General features: G+C 47.3%; 1 protein-coding gene across 4 annotated transcripts in view; it reads left to right on the plus strand.

Annotated features, from left to right (window-relative positions):
• Positions 1-20,500, plus strand: part of LOC117357330 (adenylyltransferase and sulfurtransferase MOCS3-like) — a 117,251-nt gene that overhangs the window by 60,276 nt on the left and 36,475 nt on the right. For all 4 annotated transcript variants that reach the window (XM_033937725.1, XM_033937726.1, XM_033937724.1 and 1 more), the window contains 3 exons: positions 4,409-4,501; positions 5,632-5,752; positions 20,203-20,277. In XM_033937725.1, coding sequence (XP_033793616.1) covers positions 4,409-4,501; positions 5,632-5,752; positions 20,203-20,277 — 289 coding nt within the window. The remainder of the gene's footprint in view (positions 1-4,408; positions 4,502-5,631; positions 5,753-20,202; positions 20,278-20,500) is intronic.

Consider the following 20,500-nt stretch of genomic DNA (forward strand, 5'->3'; position numbering starts at 1 on the left):
TTTTTGCGATTTTTTGAAACTTAAATTTTTTTTTTTAAGTCTTTTTATTTTTATAAATATATATAATAACAATAAAACAGATACAATATAAACAACGACCACAAAAAGTATATGAGCAGTAGAGTTACATGCCAAGTATACAAAGAAAATCATATGTTAAAAAGTAAGTCCCAACGCAAAGGTTACAACTGTAAAAAATTAATCTCATTGAGTCGAACATGGGTGTTGAAACCTTCATTTTTAAAACCCAGCTACATTAACTGCTTTTACTATTTGATCTGGAAATCAGTTCTAGAACTTATCTATTTGTGTATATTAACAGCCCCATTTTAGACAGTTTGTAGAAGAATGAATTGAGATGTGTATTTTAGAATAAATTCTGCCAAAACAGAGCCTATTCTAACATACATGAAAAATGGACATTTATGCGTTAGGTGGGTGCAGCGTAAACATCCATTTTAGAAAAATAAATGCATATTACAATGATGGGTTCTAAGCCAGCACAAAACTGCTTATTTTTGTGACCTTGGAAGCCTAGCTAGTTATTATACCGATGTTGTCACAGTGACAAGTTTCCCTTGCCTGATTTTCAAAGCAAAAGTATACATGTATGAACATAAGGACATAAGAATTGCTGCTGCAAGGTCAGACCAGTGGTCCATCGTGCCCAACAGTCTTCTCACGCGTCGGCCCTTAGGTCAAAGCCCAGGGACGTATTTGAGTCTAGCCTTACCTGCGTACGTTCTGGTTCAGCAGGAACTTTTCTAACCTTTTCTTGAATCACTGGAGGGTGCTTTCTCCTATAACAGCCTCTGGAAGAGCATTCCAGATTTCTACCACTCTCTGAGTGAAGAAGACCTTCCTTACGTTTGTACGGAATCTTTTCCCTTCTGACTTTAGCGAGTGCTCTCTTGTTCTCTTCACCTTGGAGAGGGTGAACAGTCTCTCTTTCTCTACTAAGTCAATTCCCTTCAATATCTTGAATGTTTCAATCATGTCCCCTCTCAGTCTTCTCTTCTCAAAGAAGAGGCCCAGTTTCTCTAGCCTCTCGTAGGGCAACTCCCCCAGTCCATTAACCATTTTTGTCGCTCTTCTCTGGACTCTTTCGAGTAGTACTATGTTCTTTTTCATGTACGGCTACCAGTGTTGGATGCAGTATTCCAGGTGGGGGCATACCATGACCCAGTATAACAGCATGATAACCTTTTCAGATCTGTTTTTGATTCCCTTCTTAATAATTCTTAGCATTTTTTTGCCCTTTTCGCTGCCACAGCACATTGCACGGACGGTTTCGTTGACTTGTCTACAAGTACTCCCAAGTCTCTTTCCTAGGGGCTCTCTTAGAGTATAGCTCCAGACATCCTGTATTCATGCATATGATTTTTGTTACCGACATGCATCACTTTGCACTTAACCATTTTGAACCTCATTTGCCATTTTAGAACCCATTCCTCAAATATATTTGTCTCTTTGTAGGTCTTCGCAATCCTTCTGTGTCCTCACTAAGAACATAAGAATTGCCACTGCTGGGTCAGAGCAGTGGTCCATCGTGCCCAGCGCCCTGAGACTAGCCCTACCTGCGTACGTTCCGGTTCAGCAGGAACTTGTCTAACTTTGCCTTGAATCCCTGGAGAGTGTTTTCCCCTATGACAAGACTCCAGAGGAGCTCTGAATAACTTTGTATCGTCAGCAAATTTAACTACCTCATTCGTCGTGCCAATTTCTAGGTCATTTATAAATGTTGTAGCCACACTGCAGCTCTAGGCCGGGTCTCAGCAGCGCTCTCAGTGGCTACATACAAAAAGTGCACTGGCGTGTGACCCAATAGGGAGTCAGCCTGCTGAGACTGCTTTAATAAATGAAACAAACAAAAAAAAAACCCACATAACCAATGCACACAGCTTCAGTTTGGTTCTTCAAAAGAAAATTTAATGTCAGAATGACCAATGGCAAAATTCCAAATCAAATAATGTCACTTGCAAAAATCCAAAGAAAACAATACTCAAAAGGAAAACTCTGAGAAAAGCTCAGGATTTTCTCCTCACCAAAGTCATTAATTTGCTCTGTGGTTCTGCTCTCCTCAGAGCTTCTTTCTCACAGGGCCTTCACAGCCTACTCCTTAGCAGGTTGTACAAGAGAGTACAGTTCTCTGCTTTGCTGTACAAAACTCAAACAGTTTCTAAATAGCAAAGCCTCCAGCAGACTTTAGAGCACTGCTGGGAATAGGAGAGTGCCTTAGGTTTGCCTGACCAAAAGGTCACAACAGCATTCAAAAATCCCACCCAGGTGTTGGCAAACCTCTCCTCACAAAAAAGGCACTTTCAGCTTCTTAAACAAAATAAATGCATAGAGTCCAAAAGAGTTCAAAAACAGCTTAAGGCTTAGTCCTTGCACCTAGTTGACAAGCCTACTTCCATCGGTTCTGGAAACAGAGCTAGTTCCTCATCAGGCAGTTCTCCCTGCAGTTCCATGGCAGTTTCATCTTCAGGTACTGGTGGTTCTGGAGGTGCACCAGCTTCTACCTCCATGGGTGTACAGCCATTACCCCTGCTTGAGCCAATGAGGTCCTCAGGAGAGAGAGACCTCAGCTTTCTCCCAATCCTGCCCAACAGCTTGTTCCAGATTGCTGGCTTTTCTAGGGAAGGGACATGCCCTGCTCTGCCTGAGTCAGCAGGGATCTAGTATCTCTGGCTCCCCTGGTGGTGACCTGGATACTGTTTTCTCTGTGTGCTCTTAGTTCTGTCTTTGCCCTCCTGAGTCCTAGTACTACTGTGTTCCCGAGGTGTGTGACAAATTTTCCCAGCCCCTGATTCTGGATGGTTAGTAGGCTTGGGGAAATCCACATAGTGACTGGGCCGGGCCCTGGGCATCCCCTTTTTGGGTTTCCTATCCCCTTTCCTCCCAGCACCCACAGGGACCTTGGCAGGCACGGAGCCTGACTGGTCACAATATGTTGAAGAGCAAAGGAACAAAGCACCAAACCCTGCGGCACTCCACTCATGACGCTTTTCCAGTCCGAGTATTGTCCATTCACCTCCACTCTCTGTTTCATATCCACCAACCAGTTTTTAATCCATGTGAATATATCACCCTAGATTCCAGGGCTCGTAATTTTTCGAAGTAAGTGTTCTTGTGGAACGTTATCGAACACCTTCTGAAAATCTAGATATACCATGTAGACCGGGTCACCCTTGTCTATCTGACTGTTTACTCCCTCGAAGAAGTGCAGCAAGTTCGTCAAGCAAGATCTTCCTTTGCTGAAGCCGTGCTGGCTGGTCCTCATCAGATTGTGTCCATCAAGGTGATCAATGATGCGGTCCTTTATCAGCGCCTCTACTATCTTTCCCGGTCTGTAGCTTCCCAGATCTCCCCTCAAACTTCTCTTGAAGATTGGCATAACATTTGCTACTTTCCAGTCTTCCGGAATCCTTCCTCATTTGATCGACAGATTGGCTCTTAGTTGAAGCAGTTCAGCTATAGCCCCTTTCAGTTTCTTGATTACCCTCAGATGGATGCCATCCAGTCCCAGGGATTTATCATTTTTAATCCTATCAACCTGCCTACATATCTCTTCTAGACTGACCATCAGTCCTGTCAGTTTCCCGTCTTCCTTTCCTAAGTATAGCCTGTCGGCTTCCGGTATGTTGTGTGTATCCTCTGGTAAATACAAATGCAAAAAATGTGTTCAGTTTGCAAGCGATTGCTTTGTCCTCCTTTAGCACTCCCTTTATTTCATGGTCATCCAACTGCTTCCTTCGCGGGTCGTTTCACCTTAATATATTGAAAGAACAGCTTGACGTTTTTTGCCTCCTTGGCTATTTTTTCCTCGTAGCCTCTTTTGGCCCCTCTTACCGCCTTATAGCACCTGCTTTGATGTTGTTTGTGCTTTTTCCAGTTTTTGTCCGTTTTTTTACCTTTTCCATTCCTTAAATGAAGTCTTCTTGTCTCCGAGAAGGGCTGCTGCTGGATAAGGAGAGCAGTGAAGGGGTGGTGGTGGACACAGGGGAGGTAAAAGGAAGGGAGAATGGACATGGGGAGCAGGACAGGTGGTGGTGGACAGCCAAGGAAAAAGAAAGAAAGAAAAACAGAAATACAGAAAGCAGCTAAGGAGAGAGAGAGAAAGAAATACACAGACACACACACATATGTTCTAGCACCCGTTAATGTAACAGACTAGTACACACATATTTTGTGTACTAACATTTAAACCTGCTCCTGACCAGGTATAAATATCTGTACTCACAATCTAGGCACTATTTGTACTGGATTTGTGCTAAAGAGACATAGGCTAAAAATAAGCACCTTCTTGTTGTAGTAACCTAGGTACTCTGTTATAAAATTATCCTCACAGTTTTTTTTCTTCGTATCATCCTATATGATGACCTTAACAGAATATTTGCTGTTTCAGGTCAGCTAAACCTGTCAAAATCCTCAGTTTTGATTGTGGGCTGTGGAGGCCTGGGCTGTCCTTTAGCACAGTACTTGGCTGCTGCTGGCATTGGTAAGTTGAACTTTTGTTTTATTAACTAAGGAAGATTAAGAGCAGATGAAAGATTCACAAGTATTTATCATTTGTTTTAAGAAAGTGGATTGTTTTGCACGTTGTAAGTTGTTTTCATTAATTTTAATGTAAATTTGATTTTGAGCTCTGCCTGGGTGAAGACAAATTCTCAATGTCAGAGGTGTGTAGTTGGGAGGGGAACCCTTTTTCAGGGCACCTACTTTTGGTGACTCAGGGACTTCTTCCCTGATAGCAAAGCTCGTTCCTGGGCATTGCCAGAGCTTGAGTGCAGACTATGTGGCATCCGTGTCAGTTCTGGGAGCTCAAACTGGGCTGGCTAGGCCCATCTAGATCTGCCCGTGGCTATGTCCCTGCCCTAGCCAGTCAGGTTTTCAGGATATCCACAATAAATATTAATGAAAGAGATTTGCATGCCATGGAGGCAATGTATGCAAAAGTCTTTCTCATGAATATTCATTGTTGATATCTGTGTGTCAAAGCAGCTCCTGATTGGTGAGGCCCGACTTTAGTACAGGAAGAGGTGGTCGGAGCATACAGCAAGAGATTTCCTTCACTCGCCGGCGCTCCGGCTGCCCTTTCCTGCCTCTCCAGCTGTCCTCTCCTGGTCGGCGGTTCGTGGTCGGAAAATACCGCGAATGACAGGGACCCACGAACCACCGACCGTGAATTCACGGGAGAGCACTGTATTGTATTCTCATCTAGAATTTTGATAGGCGTGTAATCCAATTTTAAATAAACTATGAAACACATATCAATTGCATTTTTAAACCTATGGTCTGATGTACTAATAGTGCACGCTGGCATCATTATGATTATCTACTGCAGGGATGGGCCCTGTAATACATAAGGTATGATAATAGCATTGGTGCGCTATCAAGAAGTGATCCCTATGTGTGTGATTTTCTATGGGAAAGGTATAAGGAGAAGAAGCAAATGCAAATATTTATAGTTTGTTGGGTGGTTGTTGTTTTGGTTTTGTGTTTTTTTTGGGGGGGGGAATCTGTTTCCTTTCAAAATTATTTATAGTGAGAGAGTGCCATATGTGTTCTGTTCATGTCTTATTAAAGCTTCTAATTAACAGAACTAAATACATTTGTTTCCTGAACTAGGCCGTTTGGGACTGCTGGACTATGATGTAGTTGAAATGAACAACCTTCACCGACAGGTTTTACATGGAGAGAACAGACAAGGCATACCTAAATCTCTGTCTGCAGCAACAACACTAAAACAGTAGGTCTTTCGAGGATAGGGGGTAATAGCCCAGAGAGGGTAATTTTTAAAGATGTGAGCTTTTATGGGGAAAGTTATCAATCTGTTTGGGCTTTAATTTGCATTCTTTGACCCTTAATGCTACTTAAAGAGCCCTAACGTAGTCTAGCTTAATTTCCTACAGTGATATTTACATGCTATATATTCCCAGGCCACTGGATTAATGCCACTTTTGAGGTGACTTACAAGAAGCATTATACCTTTAAAATGGGGTTCAGCAACCTGCAGAACTGAAATACTACAGGTTGGTTAATCCTGCAGCTTGATAACCAACCCCCCCCCCACACACACACACACACACACACACTTATCTACAGGAATTGTAGAGCCTAAACATATGCTAGAAGTACATATGCAGTGCCATTTGACAAGAGTTTGGAACTGTGTGCTTGCTTTACTTTCCCAGGGGTAATTTTTAAAATGAAACTGTCTATATACTTTAATTTTGAAAATCCTGTATAATCTACAAAGAGTTATTTAATTCTGCACAGCACCGTAATCTCTTTACTAGAAAAAAAAAAAGGGGGTCAACAAGTCTGAAACAACCAAGGATCACTAGTATATCTGCTTATCCAATAACAGGTCTTTTCCTCGTTAGTCCTTGAAGGCCAGGAACAGGTCTAGGTTATGCAAAGAAACTATTTTCAGTGATACTCGTATTTCATAAGCAAGCTTTCTTAGAGTCTAGCGTATAAGTGCAAGTATCCAGTGAACATGCAGAGTTGAGAAAAGGTTTGTGAAGCCCCTAGAGTGGTTAAATTGAAATCTAAGTCCTGAAACCAGAGAAGGATAACCACACTGTGAAAATAACTCCCACAAAAAGGCTATATATTTTGATTATTTAGACCAGTGTTTTTCAACCTTTTTACACCCGTGGACCGGCAGAAATAAAAGAATTATTTTGTGGACCGGCAAACTACTAAGACTGAAATTAAAAAAACACAATTCCGCCCCGTCTCTACAAGCTCGGTCCCCGCAAACCATCTGATCCCATCCGCACAAGCCTCAGTTATGATTCCAGTACCTCCCCTCTTTTCCCCATCTTAATCCAGCAGATATCTTCCATCACCCCACTCCCTCCATTCCTTATTCAGCAACTTCTCCTTGTCTCCCTATTCCCCCTTCACCATGTCCAGCATATCCCCTCTGTCTCCCTACTCCTTCTACCCATGTCCAACATCTTACTTCTGTCTTCATACTCCACCCTCCTGTTCAGCATTTTCCATGTCTCTCTACCCCCTGCAAGGTCTAGCATCTGTCTTTGTGTCCCTATTCTTCCAACTCCCACCTAGTTCCAATAACTATCCTCCCCCAACGGGATCCACCATCTCCCTTCTGTCACACCAATCCCCCCTCCTGGGTCTATCATCCCCTTCCCACAATACCTATATCACATTTTTCCCTCTCCTCATAATCCAGCATCTGTTATTTCCTCCCTTGGTTGCTGGCCCCGATCCACTCTTCCAGCAATCGATTGCTATCAGCCCTGCCTTCGACTCTGATCCTGCTAAACTTGGCAGCAATAACAAAAACAAAATCTACCCTACCTTCAATTGGCTAGAAATCAGATGGCTAGAATGAAGACCGAAACTGCGGGACCTTTCCTCTTGCCTGCATTGTTATTTGCTACAAGTTCTGCCGGTCTCAATCCTGCCCCTCAAAAACAGGAAGTCACTTCAGAGGGGGGCGGGATCAAGATTGGCAGAGCCTATAGCGATGCAGGCAAGAGGAAAAGTCCCGCAGCTTCTGTCTTTCTTTTTGCCGTCCGTTTGTAGCCATACCGCAGCCGATCCTAACGCCGGCCCTGGAAGGGAAAGGGGAACATTTGCCCGACAGGAAATTTAATTTGTAGATCTCGCCGGCCCTGCGCGGACCGGCAGAAATTTTCTGCGGACCGGCACCGGTCTGCGGACCGGCGGTTGAAGAACAGTGATTTAGACCACAGTCTGTGTGTGTGTGGAAAGGATTTGAACTTTTCATTCATTAACTGGTAGCATCTCCTTGAGCAGCAATAACTTCAGCTAAATATTTCCCATATCTGTTAATGAGTCTTTCATGTTGCATCAGAGGAATTTTGGTCCATTCTTCCATACTGAGCTGTTTAAAGCTGAGACATTTGGAGGTTTTCACACATGAACAGGTTGCTTCAATTAATGCAACAATATTTCAATAAGGTTTAAGTTTGTATGTAATCTTTGTTTAAAATGCAAAATCCCTTAAGTCATATATTAAATTTACTTTTCCACTTTCAGCTCAGCTTTAACTCACGGATGGGCTGACATTCTTCTCTAGAATTTTCTGATATAAAGTAGAATTCATGGTTCCATCAAATGATAGTTGTCCAAGTCCTGATGCAGCAAAGCAGCCCCCACCGTGATACCCCATTACTAGGGTGAGGCTCTTAATTTGGAAAGCAGTTTTATCCCAGGACAAGCAGGCATGATATTCTCACATGTGGGTGACGTCATCTACGGAGCCCCAGCGCGGACAGCTTTTCAAGCAAACTTGATTGAAGTTTCAAGTTTGCTATGCTGCACCACGCATGTGCATGCCTTCTTGCCCACTAGAGGGCGCATCCTCACCTCGTGGTCTTCAGTTCAGTTTTTTCCGCGGAGCCAGAAGCCCTGTGGAATTTGTGCTCTCTTCTATTTTGCCTTCTGACACCGCGGCTGAGTGTTTTTTTCTCGGTCGCTGTGCTTACTTTGTTTTTTTATTTTTTCGTGTGTCATTTTTCGTCGAAAAAAAAAATTAAATAAATAATTTTTTTGTTCAGCTCCAGGGGCTCCCGGTAGCTGCGGCCGCGGGACCTCGTTCGTTCCCGGCCGGTTTTTGAGTCCATGTCCCGTCCCTTGACGGGCTTTAAAAAGTGCACCCGGTGTGATCGGCTGCTTTCGATCACCGATCTCCACTGGTAGTGCTTACTTTGTCTGGGTCCTGACCGACCAACTCCTGCACTCAGTGTTCTACTTTTCAGCCGAGAGCTCTCCGCCGCCGTCGCGCTCCGATGGCAGAGCTCTTTGCTGTGGACCCCGCGGCGGGGAAGGCCTCGACGTCGGCCTCGGCTTCAGCCCCGGCCTTGACCTCGGCCTCAACTCCCTCGACCTTGCCCCGACAGCCCGCTTCGTCGAAGCCTGCGTCCTCGACCCCGAAGTCGACGGTGGATAAGTCCTCACTTCCTTCTTCTGTTCCAGCCTCGAAGAAGCCATCCTCGGGCTCATCGACGGGGGCGGGTTGGTCGTCCTCGGCCCCGCCCCGAGCGTCGAAGTCGGGTGCCCCGCGGGAATACTCGAGACCGAGGTCGCCCTTGAGGGAGCACCCGCCGGCCCCGGATCTGCCGGCTATGATGGGGGTTCCCGTCTTTCAAGACTTACTCCGTGCGCTCATTGCCTCGGAGCTGTCCGGTGCCCTCGCGCACCTCCAGCCGACTTCGGCCTCGTCTGCCACAGCTTCGGCGACCTCGGCCTCGGTACCCTCGGCTTCGGCCCCCGGGGTGGCTTAGGCCTCGACCCCGACCTTGCCCTCGACCTCGGTTGACCAGCCTGAGCGGAGCGTGCGGCCTCGGGAAAAGGTGCGGAGGATCTCTTCCTCTTTGTCCTCGTCGAGGTCCTCCCGGGGCTCCTCGCCCTCGGGTCGGCCTCGGGCGAAGCGTCGGCCGAGGAAGCCCAAACGTCTTCGGGGCTCTCCTCGACGACGCGGTCGCTCCTCGCCGACCGGGGCTGAGACCCTGCGTGTCTCAGAGCTCCGCCTCGATAATCCGAGGCTTTTCCGTTCCTCCGAGGTAGAGTTATCGAGGGACTCCTCGCCGAGACGGAAGGGGCATGCCTCGGTGCCTCATACCCCGGGGACTTCCCGCAGGGGTTCCTCGGGGCATGGGCGGTCCCCGACCCCGACGAGGTCGCTAGGTACGGCTTCTTGGGGTTCGGGGTCTGGCACGGGTAAGGCACCTCGTTACTCCCGTGAGGCTTCCCCTTCTTTCTTGGCGGCGCGGGCTTCTCGATCTCCCTCTCCGCCTTCGAAGCCCTCCTCCTTTTCTAGATTTGTGCTTGATATGGGGAGGGCTTTGGACCTTGATCTTGGGTCAGGTTCTCAATACACGAAGGAATTTTTGGAGGAGCAGGATTTGCCCTCTCCCCCAAGGGAGACTCCTCGTCTGCCTCTCAACAAGGTTCTCCATCAGACCTTCCTGAGAAACTTGGACTCCCCTCTTACAGTCACAGCGGTTCCATCGAAGATGGAGTCGAAGTACCGTACAGTCCCTTGCAAGGGCTTCGACAAAGCGCAGCTGTCCCACCAGTCGTTGCTGGTGGAGTCGGCGTTGAAGAAGTCCCAGCCTTCTAGGGTCTCTGCTGCGGCCCCCCCGGGCGGGAGGGACGGACCCTGGACAAGTTTGGTCGTCGCCTCTATTCCAATTCCATGATGACTGCCAGGGTCCTTAATTACGCATTCACCTTCTCGTCCTATTTAAGGCATATGGTGAAGGCATTGCCCCGTTATTATGGGGTCATGCCGGATTCCCATAAGGGGGATTTTGGTACCTTTATGGCCAATTTGTCACAGCTGCGGTTGTACCTTTTTCACGCAGTTTACGACGCGTTTGAGTTGGCCTCTCGTGTTTCCGCCTTTGCGGTGGCGATGCGCTGTCTCGCATGGCTCCGTACCCTGGATATGGACCCGAACTTGCAAGAATGTCTGGCCAATCTTCCATGTATTGGCTCAGAGTTGTTCGATGAGTCCTTGGAGGCGGCGACCAAACGCCTGTCTGAACATGAGCGCTCTATCGCCTCATTGGTCCGTCCTAAACCCCGGGCCCCACCGCAGAAGCCGTTTAGACCTCCTCCGCGGCGATACCCGCAGAAGTCGACGCCGGCTTTTTCGAGGCCTCCGCCCCGGCGTCCCCCTCAGCAGGGCAGAGCGTCCCAACCGAAGCCTCAGGCGCAAGGGGCATCTAAACCGGCTCCGTCTTTTTGACGTGATGCGCGGATGGGGGCGGGCCCCCTCCGCACTGTCGACGGACCCCCTTCCCATCGGGGGCCGCTTGCAGGCCTTTCTTCCAGCCTGGGCCGAGATCACGTCGGACGCTTGGGTGCTCCGGATCATCTCCGAGGGTTACTCGCTAAACTTCTTAGCCACGCCACCAGAACGACCGCCGGGGGCTTCTCTTTGCTGTCGAGCCCAGCTTCCTCTTCTCCTGTCGGAAGCCAGGTCCTTGCTGAGCCTTCGGGCGGTGGAGCCGGTGTCCCCGAACCAAAGGGGACGGGGTTTTTACTCCCGTTACTTTTTGGTCCCGAAGAAGACAGGGGACTTACGCCCCATTCTGGACCTCCGGAGGCTCAACAAGTTCTTTGTCCGGGAGAAGTTCCGTATGTTATCCCTTCCAGTCCTGTACCCTCTGTTAGACTCGGGAGACTGGATGTGCTCCCTGGACCTGAAGGAAGCATATACCCATGTTCCGGTGCATCCCGCCTTCCGCAAGTTCCTCAGGTTCCAGGTGGGGGAGTTGCACCTCCAGTATCGGGTCCTCCCCTTTGGACGGCTTCGTCCCCTCGAGTCTTCACGAAGTGTATGGTGGTGGTCGTGGCGGCCCTGAGATCTTGGGGGCTGCAGGTCTTCCTCTACTTGGACGATTGGCTGATCAAGGCGTCCTCCAAGGAAGGGGTTATTTCAGCGACCCGACAGACTATCATCTTCCTTCAGCGTCTGGGGTTCGAAGTGAACTTCCCCAAGTCTCAGTTGTGCCCGGCTCAATCCCTTCAGTTTATCGGGGCCGTGCTGGACACGGTTCGCCTCCGTTCGTTCCTCCCCCCGCCACGGTTGGAGGCCCTGCTTCGATTGAGTCGACAGGTTTCGCTGCTGCCCTCAGTTTCGGCTCAGCGCCTGATGGTTCTGCTCGGCCACATGGCGTCGACGGTCCATGTCACTCCGTTCGCCCGTCTGCACCTGAGGCTTCCTCAGTGGACCTTGGCCTCCCAGTGGCGTCAGGATCGGGACCCAGTCTCCTCCCCTATAACAGTGACTCCTTCCTTGAGACGCTCGCTCCGTTGGTGGACCAACTCTTCCAATCTTTCCGGGGGTTTGCTCTTTCTCGTTCCTCAGCATCGCAAGGTCCTGACCACGGACTCTTCGGAGTACGCATGGGGGGCTCATCTGGACGGTCTGCGGACTCAAGGTCTATGGTCGGCAGAAGACCGGCGTTGTCACATCAATGTTTTGGAGCTTCGTGCCATTTTTCTGGCTGCTCGAGCGTTCTGCCACCTGCTGCACGATCAGGTAGTCCTCGTGCAGACGGATAACCAGGTGGCCATGTATTATATGAACAAGCAAGGGGGAACGGGCTCTTGGTCCCTGTGCCGAGAAGCCCTGCGCCTTTGGGAATGGGCGGTCTCCCAGAACATCTTCCTACGTGCGGTTTACATTCAGGGAGAGAGGAACTGTCTGGCAGACAAACTCAGTCGTCTTCTCCAGCCTCACGAGTGGTCGCTCAACTCCCGAGCTTTGCACGAGGTCTTCGACCGCTGGGGGACTCCTCAGGTGGATCTGTTTGCCTCCCCGGAGACTCACAAACTGCCCCTCTATTGTTCCCGGATGTACTCCCAGGACCATCTCGAGGCCGATGCCTTTCTGCTCGACTGGGGGGGGAGGTTCCTTTATGCGTTTCCTCCTTTCCCTCTGATCTTGAGGACGTTGGTACATCTCAAGTCGACCAGAGCCACTATGATCCTCATTGCGCCTCGTTGGCCTCGGCAGCACTGGTTCTCCCTCCTCCTTCAACTCAGTGTCAGGGAGCCGCTGCTTCTACCTGTTTTTCCCTCTCTGCTGTCTCAGAGTCGGGGTTCGCTGTTGCATCCCAATCTTCAGTCTTTACATCTGACGGCTTGGTTCCTTTCCCCTTGACTTCACCTGTTTCTCAGTCTGTGAGGGAGGTTCTGGAAGCCTCGCGCAAGGTCTCGACTAGGCTTTGTTATTCCCAGAAGTGGACCAGATTTTCATCCTGGTGTTCCTTGAACCATCTGGATCCGAGTTCAGTTCCGGTGTCTTCGGTTCTGGAATATTTGTTATATTTGTCCAAGTCTGGGCTGAAGACGACTTCCATTCGGGTGCATCTCAGTGCTATTGCTGCTTTTCATCGGCATCTCGAGGGTCGATCTCTCTCTCTTCATCCTCTGGTGATTCGTTTCATGAGGGGTCTAGTGAATGTTAATCCTCCTCTGAAACCTCCTCCTGTAGTTTGGGATCTTAATGTGGTCTTGGCTCAGCTGATGAAACCTCCTTTTGAGCCTATTGACAAGTCTTTTCTTAAGTTTCTCACTTGGAAGGTGATCTTTTTGCTTGCGCTCACGTCCGCTCGTCGAATTAGTGAGCTGCAGGCTTTGGTTGCGGACCCGCCCTTTACTGTGTTCCATCATGACAAGGTGGTTCTTCGCACCCATCCTAAATTTTTACCTAAGGTTGTGTCTGATTTCCACCTCAATCAGTCCATTGTTCTTCCGGTGTTTTTTCCGAAGCCCCACTCTCATCCTGGGGAGGCGGCACTTCACACGCTTGACTGTAAGAGAGCGTTGGCTTTTTATCTTCAACACACCAAGTCTCATCGGAAGGTTCCTCAATTATTTTTGTCCTTTGATCCTAATCGGTTGGGACGTCCTGTTTCCAAGCGCACCTTGTCCAACTGGTTGGCTGCTTGTATTTCTTTTTGCTACGCTCAGGCTGGTTTCGAGCTGCATGGTCGGGTCACGGGACATAAGGTCCGAGCGATGGCAGCTTCTGTGGCTTTCCTCCGGTCTACTCCGGTGGAGGACATTTGCAAGGCTGCCACTTGGTCTTCGGTTCATACTTTCACCTCCCACCACTGCCTGGATATGTTATCCAGGAGTGACGGCCGGTTTGGCCAGTCAGTTTTGCGAAATCTGTTTTCCTAAATTGCCATCCTCCCACCTGCCCTTTTTTGGTTGGCTTGGAGGTCACCCACATGTGAGAATATCATGCCTGCTTGTCCTGGGATAAAGCACAGTTACTTACCGTAACAGGTGTTATCCAGGGACAGCAGGCATATATTCTCACAACCCACCCTCCTCCCCGGGGATGGCTTCTTTGCTGGATATGGAACTGAGGACCATGAGGTGAGGATGCGCCCTCTAGTGGGCAAGAAGGCATGCACATGCGTGGTGCAGCATAGCAAACTTGAAACTTCAATCAAGTTTGCTTGAAAAGCTGTCCGCGCTGGGGCTCCGTAGATGACGTCACCCACATGTGAGAATATATGCCTGCTGTCCCTGGATAACACCTGTTACGGTAAGTAACTGTGCTTTCTGTTTCTACCAAATAAACATTTATTATTGTGACTGAAAAGTTCAATATTCAATATTAGATTCATGGGAATCCACCTCCCTAACAGCAACAGACCAGGTATGCAGCCTTGGAGTAACCCTAACCTGTCCCTATCCACCCACATCTCGCAGGTGGTCTCCACTTTCTTCTACTATCTTCACCAACTGAGAAGGATCAAACCCTATATTTCCAAACTGAACCTAGCTCAGCTCCTCTACTCTTATGTTCTCTCCAGGATGGATTACTGTAACTCTATATTTAATGGATTAACCAAAAAGAAACTCGGACATCGCCAGCAAGTCCAAAATTCAACGATCTGCTTCCTATATAACCTTGACTACCACAACCCCATCTCCCCAGCCCTCCACATAGAACACTGGCTACCGATCAATAAATGCTGCATATTCAAGGCCCTTGTAATAGCACATAAGAGATTCCATACCACTACCGCAGCCTATATAATATCCAAGCTACACCTGTATGCCCCCATCCGCCCCGTCCGCTTTGAAGCTGAGAGATGACTGTGCATCCCCCCCAGAAGATCTCTCCTGATGAAAACCATCCACAAACACTCCTACAGTCACTTCATCTCCCATCTTTGGAACCAGCTCCCCCCACAAATCAGGTCACAGAACTTTCAGAAGAGCTGTGAAGACCTCTCTCTTCAACTGAAGGTCCATCCGCAGACAGTCTCCTCTGAATTCTCCCCAACAATTACTAGTTAGCAACTACTCAAGTCCAATTTACTGTAACTTCTCCTATAAATCCCTGTATTTACTGTAACTTCTCCTGAATAGCCTTACCTCCAGGCTTGTCCTTAAGTTACTGTATTGTCAAACGTACTATCCATTGTAACCTACTGTGAATGTTTGCTTGTAATCCATACTGAGATCCCGGGAGGTCAGGATAGAAATAGAATTAAATAAATAAAGAGCATTCATTATTCCTGGGCATATTCTGTGCAAAAAAACAAATTAGGAATTCTGGTCACAATATTTTAGAATTCTTCATACTAGTTAGAATTTATACAATATAATTACTGTCTCTTGACTAGTAACTGTTTTTGTTTAGAAATTTAAATTATTCTCCCTCACCAGTGCAACATTTTTAAAGTTCTTGACTTTTCCCCAGGAGTACAGCAATAGTGCACCATAGCTAAGGCTTCTAGCTTTCCACATTTTATTTCAGCAATCAATTGAATCCAAGGGAAACTCAGCACTTTAGAGCAGTGTTTCTCAATACGCGGTGTACGTGAGCCGCTTGTTGGGGGTACGTGGCACTAGCCACCGCTGAGGATATTGCCCACCCGTCTACCAAAATCACCACCGGGGATCCCTCCTTCCTGCCCAACCCCCCCCCCCCCCTCCGCTGAAGCCGCTGCCAGTGATTCCTCCTTCTTGCGTATCAGAGGAAAGCCTTCCAGGTCAGCAGGGGGGTCCCAGTTACCTCCTTCAGCGGCACTTATTGGGGGGGACGCGCAGGTGGTGGTGGAGAGGCAACAGAGGGACAGATTGAAGGGGCTGCAAGGGGGAGGAATGTTGGACATAGTGATGGAGGAAGAGATGTGGCATTGTGCTGGAGAGGGGTGGTAGAAGGAGAAATGGGTATGGGGCTGGTGGGCATGCTGCACATGATCCAGGGGATGAGATGGAGAAATGTTCGATGTGGCTGTAGAGGGAGTGGAAGGGATGCCTGGATCTCTCAAGACAGATGGACAGTGAGAGAGAAAGAGGGAGACATGTTGCCAATAGGGGTGGAGGAGAGAGGAAGAAAAGTTGGACTCATGGAGGGACAGAGAGAGATGTTGGTTGGGGAACGGAATGAGGTCTGGAGGAGAGGAAGCATGCATGAGGCAGAAAGAAAGAAATATTGGATGCACAGTCAGAAGGAAGTGCAACCAGAGACTCATGAAATCACCAGACAACAAAGGTAGGAAAAATGATTTTATTTTCAGTTTAGTGATCAAAATGTGTCAGTTTTGAGAATTTATATCTGCTGTTTATGGGGTCCTTTTACTAAGGCGCGCTAGCCGAGTTAGTGTGCGCTAAACGCTAACACGTCCATAGAATATAATGGGCACGCTAATATTTAGCGAGCGCTAAATCTGCTAGCACGCCTTAGTAAAAGAGGGCCAGAGTACAAAAAGAAGAAGCCGTACACACCATAGATAAATATTTTATTATATCAAAATCTTTCATCTATCTTCAACCTCCCCACAATTATTGAATGGATCACCAATTACCAATATATAAATATAACAATAAAAAATTTTTGTCAAAAAAGAATTCACTTCAATGACAATTAAAACCTGGATTTGCACACATTCCAAAAAGTTAAAGTCCAATAGAAGAAAACCAGTTCACTCTATATCTTAATTGTACATGTTGATGAATAAAGTGGAAAAGTGTCTCTTGTTTGCCACCGCTGGTCACATCAAAATTGTATTCAGCTAGCCCGACACAGAATTGTGTTTCGCTGAATTAGCGGCATCAGAAGCTGTAACCGCTTCAGGTTTTCTGTTCCTATGTATCTTAAATCCTATTACTTTATCACAGAGCATGGTTTCTACAACTCTGTTCGAGCTCAAAAGGATCATGTCATGGTAAAATTACTGTAGTGTTGGATTGCCTATTGGCTTGTTCTTTCTCTTGCCTTACCAATGTGCCTCAAATCGTCAAGAAACACAATCTAAGGACATGGGGCCAAACCATTGACATAGGGCTCCTTTTACAATGCTGTGACAGAGGCCTCCATCTGCTGGCCAGCGAGGTAAATGCTCAGACACCCATAAGAATTCTATGATCATTGGAGCATTCTCCTCACCAGCCCGTGGTAGAAACCTCCACTGCAGCTTTGCGAGAGCCAGCAATAGTTGTTCTGTAATGTTCTAGAAAGATGATGTTCTAGATGTCTTGCAGGAGCAGACAGTTTATTATAATGCAAGCATTTCCTCCCCCCCCACCTTTTTTTTTTTTTTTTTTTTTACAAAACCGCAAAAATGGTTTCTAGCGCTGGCCAGCATGCTGAATGCTCTGCGCTGCTCCCGAAGCTCATAGGAAAAAGAGGGGATATATTTTGCACTATATTTTCCTATAGTTGTTAAAATATTGCATATTTTAAAGTCATCTGCCTTGACCTCTTTGAAAAAAAAACCAAATATAAATGATGATTAACATGTTCTGTGCATACAGTGTGCTTTGTCTTTTTTTACTTTTGTGGTTACCATTATCTACTATAATAAAACGCTAAGCGCGCATTCGCACTCTTACCGCATGTTCCGTGATCCCTATGTCCGTGGCCGGCAAGAGTGCGCATGCACGCTTACAACGACCCCACACTCGCGGCAGCAGAACCCAAAGTGAATCGCGGATCCAAACAGCCCTAGCATCTGAACTAAATAGCGGCCCCAAACACTACTCACACCCTAAGTTAATCGAGGCCCAACACACTACTCCCGCCCTTACAAAGGTTCCCCCCCCAAAGCGAAATATGATGGCAGCTGAATGCAAAGTGAATCGCGCTCCACACACTACTCCCCAGGACTGTCTAATGCAGCAGTGCTGTGGCAATTGCGGGGTTAAGTGCCCACGTTTCAGCACTGATTTTAAAGGAAGTGTGGGGAAGCATTTGCAGCTTCTGCCAGCAGTGCCGGAGCTCGGGCCTGTCACCCTCACCTAAGCGCTTCCCAGCACCTGCCTTCACTCGCACACAGCAGCAGCAGGGCCGTTGTCAAAGGGAGCACAAAACATGGCAGAAATTGAGAGTAATCAACGATTCCAGGCTCCCGGTTGATAACAAAAAGGTGGTGCAAGGAGACCACGAGTTCGGGGCATTAGTGAGCAGGGTTGCCATGGAAACCCAGCCAGCATAACAAAAATGATGCAGTCGCAAGGGTCAGTGAGAGGGGATCAGGAGCGACATGCACAGCAGGGGCTTAGAGGGCAAGAGAGCTGCAGTTGGAGATATTGAGGAAGGGAATGTTCAGATAAAGAAGAACTGAGACTGAAGAAGGAATAAAAAAAAAAAAAGGAAGAGACATCTACAGGGAAATACAGGATCAGGAGCATACATAGAAAACAGGAGAGCGTAGAGGTTTGCAGGAATCAAGAACATATAGATAAAGGAAAGCAGAGACCCCTGCAAGAAGAGAAAAAGAGCAAAGAGACTGGGGATGAGAAAGAGCAGAGATGCTTGCAGGGAGAAAAACCGAGGCAGTAATGTTACAGCTGGAGAGTGCAGAGTGAGGAAGAAAGCAAAGACAGCGCTACATAGGGAAATGGAGGGGAGACAGACAGACAGACATATATTCTAGCACCCGTTAATATAACGGGCTTAACGACTAGTGTATTAATAAGATTATATTGTGTGTATATGAAAAATGGATGGAAGAAATAGCATTATAATTTGTACTATTATTATGGGGGTAGAGTCAGGGGCAGAGCCTGGGGAGGAACCTGGGTGAGGTTTTCGGTTGATATTTGTTAGAATTAGGGGGTACTTGGCTTGAAGAAGTTGAAAAACACTGCTGTAGAGAGTGCCTTCTTTAAGCTGCCACATACAAAAAATTATAACATTACCTCCACAATATCCCTATTTCCCAATCATCCCTCATCAACACTCTTTCCTCACCCAATTCACCCTCTTCAATACTCTTGCAGTTAGCACATTGCCTCAGTCATTCCCCTTCACTGTCTCTTCCACAGATCATCACCTCAATGCTCCCCAGCTCATCCTCTTCAACACTGTTTTAGTCCCTCCCTCCAACTCATTCCCTTCCGACACTCTTTCTCAGCTCATCACCTCAATACACTCTCTCCTCCCCAACTCTTCCTCCTTCAACATTCTCTTTCTGTTCCCCAACTCATCCCCTTCAATTCCTCTGCTGATTCCCTCAGTGCTCTCTTGCCTCCCCAACTCAACCTCCTTCATCACTCTCTCAGCTCATCTTAACCCATTCCATGCACATCCTTTTAACTTTTTCCTCCCCAGGATACAAAGGAAGGAGCCTAAGGCCCTGATTGGCTCAGATGCCTAAAAGCCCCTCCCTCCTGGTGTAGGGGCCAATCAGGGCTTTATGCCCCTCCCAATTCATCACATGATGCACTGGGAAGGGGAAGGACCACCATTTTGGACTGGCGAGCCTCAGAACAGGAGGGACTGGGCATCCCTCCTGATGTCAACTTCTGAGACAGGTGTGGAGGAGGTTCAGAAGGGAGGGGTTGGGGTGCATCCGGTGGCAAGAGGGAATGGGCATCCCTCCTGCCGATGATTTTTTTTTTTTTTAACTAAGAGGAGGAGTCGGCCTGGTGTGGAGGGGGGGGGGTCATTTTGCTACAGCAGGAGAGAGTGGGTATCCATCATGCCTCTTTTAGTACCAGGTAGGGTAAGGGCTTGGCAGTGTAGTAAGTTTAGCAGGGAGGAGGTTCACTAAGGTAGGAGGGAGTAGGCATCATTTCTGCCTCTTTTGGTCAGGGGGGGGGGGAAAGTCGACCCAGCAGGCCATTTTTTTTAATGAGCACAACATCTGTTCCCATAGGAAAAAAAAATGAAAAAACAACCCCAGGCAGACCTGTCACTAACACAGTTACCGACAGGTGTACTGAACCTGTTGACTTCTCAGGGTTGGGTTTTCTGATTCGATTCTGACATGCAAAGTTAGGGCATCAGTTAGATGCCTGGTTTTAATATTAATGCTCTCATTTGCATGCCAGAATGTAGTGAGTCGATTTGTGCATTGAGTCGGCAAATATGATCTGTCGCTAAACCGGTCAAACCAGTTTAGTGACGATCAGAGACTTTAGTGCATCTAGCCCTTTGTGGATTATTTTTCAGTTTGCTTTTGGGATGATCTTGGCAGATCGAATACTCCTTTCCAAAATCACTGCAGTTTTCAACATTTTCCATTTGTAGACCATGTCTGGATCGAGTCCCAGATGTTTAGAAATTATCTTGTAATGATGTTTGGAGATATCCTTTTGTTTCTGTTTCTCATTATATTGCTAAAATGTTTTTAAAGTTTTGTACATTTATTGAACCAAGTTTAAAGTAGCTGCAACTCACTATCTTTATTAATGTTGCATTTTTAGGTTGAACTCTGAAGTGGAATATATTTGCTACAACATGACTTTGACGTCAAAGATTGCTTTAGAGCTCATTCAACAATATCCTTAGCAAAGTCCTTTACTAGATTTAACTAACATTCTCTTCAATGCAGTTGACTTAAAGATCACCATATTTTAGGGACATTTTTGAGTAGCAAAGTTAATCAAATTAAGCGGGGATTGTACTACACCTTTTAATTTACCATGTGAGTGATTAATAAGTAGTAGCTCAGTTCCACAGGTTAGTTATTCCTGTAATAGAAGAATAACAATGCCTGTGTTA

This window comes from Geotrypetes seraphini, chromosome 3 (assembly GCF_902459505.1).
Source record: "Geotrypetes seraphini chromosome 3, aGeoSer1.1, whole genome shotgun sequence".
Lineage (NCBI taxonomy): Eukaryota > Metazoa > Chordata > Amphibia > Gymnophiona > Dermophiidae > Geotrypetes > Geotrypetes seraphini.